Source organism: Limulus polyphemus, unplaced genomic scaffold, assembly GCF_000517525.1.
Source record: "Limulus polyphemus unplaced genomic scaffold, Limulus_polyphemus-2.1.2 Scaffold4706, whole genome shotgun sequence".
In the NCBI taxonomy this organism is placed as follows: Eukaryota; Metazoa; Arthropoda; class Merostomata; order Xiphosura; family Limulidae; genus Limulus; species Limulus polyphemus.
In genome coordinates this window covers 70,768-75,636 of record NW_013670316.1, presented here as the reverse complement: position 1 = coordinate 75,636, position 4,869 = coordinate 70,768, and the positions used below count along the sequence as shown (strand labels likewise).

The 4,869-nt window shown below is 40.2% G+C and overlaps 1 protein-coding gene across 1 annotated transcript in view; it reads right to left on the bottom strand.

Annotated features, from left to right (window-relative positions):
- The window catches only part of LOC106471572 (exocyst complex component 2-like), a gene marked incomplete at its 3' end in the record, with an annotated part of 83,099 nt that overhangs the window by 7,982 nt on the left and 70,248 nt on the right, over nt 1-4,869 (bottom strand). The window contains exon 21 of the mRNA XM_022400181.1: nt 880-935. Coding sequence (XP_022255889.1) covers nt 880-935 — 56 coding nt within the window. The remainder of the gene's footprint in view (nt 1-879; nt 936-4,869) is intronic.

The following is a 4,869-nucleotide window of genomic DNA, read 5'->3' as shown; positions in this document are numbered from 1 at the left end:
CATAAATCAGTTAAATGACCAAAAAATTAGGTGTCTATTTACTTGTGACCACTCAGTGTAGATGTATAATTTTATGATATTTAAGCTATTTATACTAAACGCTTGTAGTAATGCTTGGAGACAGATTGACTAGGTAATGGAGAATAGCAAATGTACAATATTTCGACAAGGTTTTGTCATCATCATCATCAAAACCTTGTCGAAACGTTGTACATTTGCTGTTATGTTAAATATATATTAAAGTTTTTCTTCATTACCCATTCAAGCTGTCTCCAACCATTATTAGTCTCAAAGTGGGTTCCTCATCATCAAATTTAAACACTTTTAGTTTCCTGTTATAATTTGTAGTCATTCTAGAATGAAAAAAGCATAATTTATATCTATTTCATAAGCTTTTATGGTGGTTACGAGGTGGGTGAAATCAACTAAACCCATAGAGAGATACAATGGTTAAAATAACAAATAAATTAAGTTTTTCCTGAATAAACATTTTTGAAAATTACCTGGAGGTTATTAGGAAGTTATAATGGTTTCACATCTTGGACAGTCAATATTTAAAAAGAAGAAATGAACGAGCAAATAATTAAAAAGTCTTAAAACTTAATATAAGAATCTGATATTTTGTACATGAAAGCCCTGTAATGTTTACTGATAATCTGTGAAGATACACATACTTTTTAAAAGCTAGAGTATGAAAACTATAGCAACCACAAAATTGGTACGAGGTTGGACCCTCGGACTGAGCCTGTAGTGAGAGAGATAACGAAACTTTACATATAAGATATTAAAGTAGGTAATGTTCGTTTAGAAATGTAACTTACCTACTTGCATTTAATTCTCTTATAACCTTTAAAATTCCTCTGGAACAAAAACACTTACCTCTGCATGGATTTCAATCATGTTCATTAGTGTTTCTTTCACATACAGACTGACACCTAGGAAAAAAATTATCTTTATTATTGCATATGGTATAAAGCAGCTAACAAGAAATATCAACTTTTCAGGGCAATTCATTTTCAATGGTTAGAGTGGGTCAGAGGGATCCTTTTTAGTCACTTGGCAGAAGAGAACATTGTTCCAAACTGGGTTCCAAGTGGTTTGTTGTCCAATTGTACTACTTCTGTGAAGAAAACTTAAGTTTCCCTTTTTAAAATATCCTACACACTACTTAATAACCTCATTGCATGAATAGTTCACTTTTGAAAGGCTTTGTGTGTGTGTGTGTGTGTGTGTGTGTGTGTGTGTGTATATATATACACACACACATTAAGTTGTCATGAAATTAATGCCACATTTTGGAACACTTTCATTAACCACCATCCCTAAAACGTACATCATGTATAAGAGTTAAATGAATTGCCTAAACATTACGTTAGTGTAGCCTATATAATATGTAAAGTTTTGTATAATCTAATCCCTTATAGTGATGGCACATGACGAGACATATTGGCATGTAATGCTGTTCGAATACAAAATGGGAAACAATGCCTCTGTAGCCACAATAAATATCAAAGAAATTTATGTAAATGTTTTGAACATTCGTAAGTGTCAATGATGGTTCAGCAAATTTCGTTCAGATGACTTTACCCCTAAAAACTGTGATGGCAGGGGCCGACATGTTGGAATTGATATTGATGCTCTGAAGATGCTTGTCGAGTCTAACCCAAGGCAACACACACTCGTGAAATGGCCCTAAAATTGCATGTCTCTCATGAAACAACACGTAAACATATAAGGAATATGGGAAAACTTAATAAAGAAGATGTTTGGATGCCTCACAAACTCTCCAATGATCATTGTTTCCAATGTGTGAACGTTGCTTCATCTCTTCTAGTGCATAATGCGTGTGAACCATTTTTGGACAGAGTTGTCACTGGTGATGAAAAATAGATTCTCTATGCAAGTATTAAATGCCAAAAATAATTGCTCAGTCCTAGAGAAAAAACATTCCCGATCCCAAAACTTGGACTCTATCCGCAGAAAGTGCATTTGGTGGATCAAAGGAGTAATTCTTTTCAAACTCCTTAATTCACAGCAAACTGTCAATGTAGAGATCTATAGTCAGCAACTGGAACATATAAATCAAGCCCTTCATCAGAAACGCCCTTCACTCCTTAATCGGAAAGGTGTTCTTCTCCACGACAATGCACATCCACATTGGCACGTTGGATGCAACTCAAGATTATGAAGTTGGGTTGGGAAGTACACGAGGGCTATCTGTGCTAGCCGTCCCTAATTTAGCGGTGTAAGACTAGAGGGAAGGCAGCTAGTCATCACCACCCACCGCCAACTCTTGGGCTACTCTTTTACCAACGAATAGTGGGATTGACCATCACATTATATCGCCCCCACAGCTGAAAGGGCAAGCATGTTTGGTGGGACGGGGATTCAAACCTGCGGCTTTCAGATTGCGAGTCAAGCACCCTAACCACCTGGCCATGTACGACCATGGTTTTGCCAGTAAAGGTACAGACTGAAATGATTTATAGTGGGGTTTATATATTTATGTTTAAAAAGTTCAAAGCAACCAAACCAACTTAAGCTCCTCCCCACTTCCTACTCTACTTGTCTCTAGGTGAATGCAAAGACACTTCCAGTTCTTTGCTTACATGGAGTTTCACTAAGTACCAATGGTTTTAAGTATAAAAAAAAATCTAAATATTAATGTTAGCATGTTGAATTATGATTTTTTTTTTCTCAATCTGGCAGAACAAAGGGATGTGGCAGATGGACTAGACAAAAGGAATGAAAAGGACGGAAATAACCAAGGAAGAAAAGGCTTTCCAGAAGCAGGAGAATGGAAGATGTTCAACAGGGCAGCCTTATAATTAGTAACAGTTGAAACAGACAAACCCAGATCAAACAACCAGGTGCAAAACTGGGACAGGTGAGGAACAGAAGAACAGGATGGTCAGAAGCCATGGCAAATAAACCCAAGTCTGAAGTAAGATCAATGCCTCCAGTACATAGAAAATGAGGAAGGGCAAATGGTACAGGCAAAGAAAATTGATACACAAGGGGTGAGTCCCTGAGCAGAGGCAAGGGACCAGACAAAAGCCACACGTGAAGGTGGAGTTTTGTGATGTTGGGATGAAATACATCCTATCGCAGTTGTCAGGAAGAGCAATCAGGACAGAGGAAAGGGCAGGGGCTGTTGTTCTAATAAGGGCCAGAGCAGAGGGTACCACATCTGAGCCGGCCAATATGGAACAACCAGCAGAACAGGACAAGGAGTGGTCTGGATAAGAGAAATGACTCTGGATAGGAATCTGATTGGAGGGTAGGCATATAGGTGAAGACCCTGCAATCTCGACTGAAAGCAACCACACCCAGAGCCGAGGGGTGAGAAACTGGAGACTAAGAGGAAGGAAATTTGGCATTCCAGTGAGTGGCAAACACACATATATATGCAGCGTTCCCTCTTGAGAACACACCCACAGAAATACTGGAGGATGAAGGGACCACTCTGTCACATTATGGTCATTGGACTATTACAGGAGATCCAGAGTCTTCAAACACAGAGATCTTGCTTTGTGATATAGCTGATGACAGTATGAATTGTCTGAATGAAATATAACCACCCACTCCAACATGAGTGGAAGGAAATGATACAGAGTCCGATGAACTGCCAAAGGTTCCGGGATGTTGACATGGAGCGAGCCTCCTCAACTGACCACCGACCCATAATCTCTTTAGAATTAAGGAAAGCCCCCCAACCCACCAAGGAGCATCTGTGAATGGATGAGACTCAGGAAGAGGTAGGGGAATTGGAACTCCCACCGTGGTCAAGTTCTTGTTGAGCCACCAAGCAAGGTCAACCCTGATCTCAGCTTGAAGGGAGATGTGATTGTCTAAGGGACTGTGGGAGAAGTTCCATTGGTCGAGAAGCATCCAATGAAGGGAATGCATGTGCACCCAACCCAAGAGAATGAGAGCTTCCAAGGAAGCCCACATCCCCAAAAGAGATAGAACCTCTCACACAGAGAGAGAGAAGGAGAAAGTAGGGCCATCATGGCTGCCCGCTCCATATCCCAAAGCCAAAGTGGAGTAAGCTGGAGCCAACCGAGATGGAAATTGAAGAGAACTCCCTAATGAATAAGTTTCTGCATGGCGGTAGTAAGGGAGTTCTCCAACTTGGTGAGAAACCTCATCCGAGCAGCTTCTTGAAGAAGTAAGTGGGTGTGAATGACTGACAAAGCATGGTAATAGGTGAGTAGTAACAAGTCGTCCATGTAATGTAGAGCCTGAAGACCCAGCAAGAGAAGAGGACATGTAAAAGAGCATACCATTCAACAAAACACATACAGAGCTGAAGAAAAACCGAACAGCAGTGCCCAGAACTGGAAGACAGAACCCTCTTTGATGAACTGAAGAACATAACACCTGTGCAATTGGAATATAAAGATAGGCATCCATCACGTCAAACTTCGTCATCCAAAATCCCATGGGAAAAAAACAACTGAAGTGAGAGGTAGGACTCCATGGGCAAGCGAGGTGACTCCAGATAGGCATACAACCAGGATAAATCTATGATGGGTCTCCAGCCTGCTGTGTTTATGTATACAACAAATAGATACGAATAAAATCCCGGTTGAGTGGGCAGCACCTGTTCGATAACTCCTTTGTGTAAGAGGTCTCACACAGACTCAGGAAGATGATTGGATGAATTACGATCCTGAAAAGGAGGGAAGGAGATCTGGGAAGTGAATAGTGGGGGAGAGGAACTGAAGACAGAAACATTCAGACAGAACCTGTATAACCCAAGGGACCGTCATGAGTGTTGACAAAAAGATACATAAACTAAACATACTTAGAGAAAGTACTCAATACTAACGAATTAACAAAACCTAAAACAACAGGCAACACCTA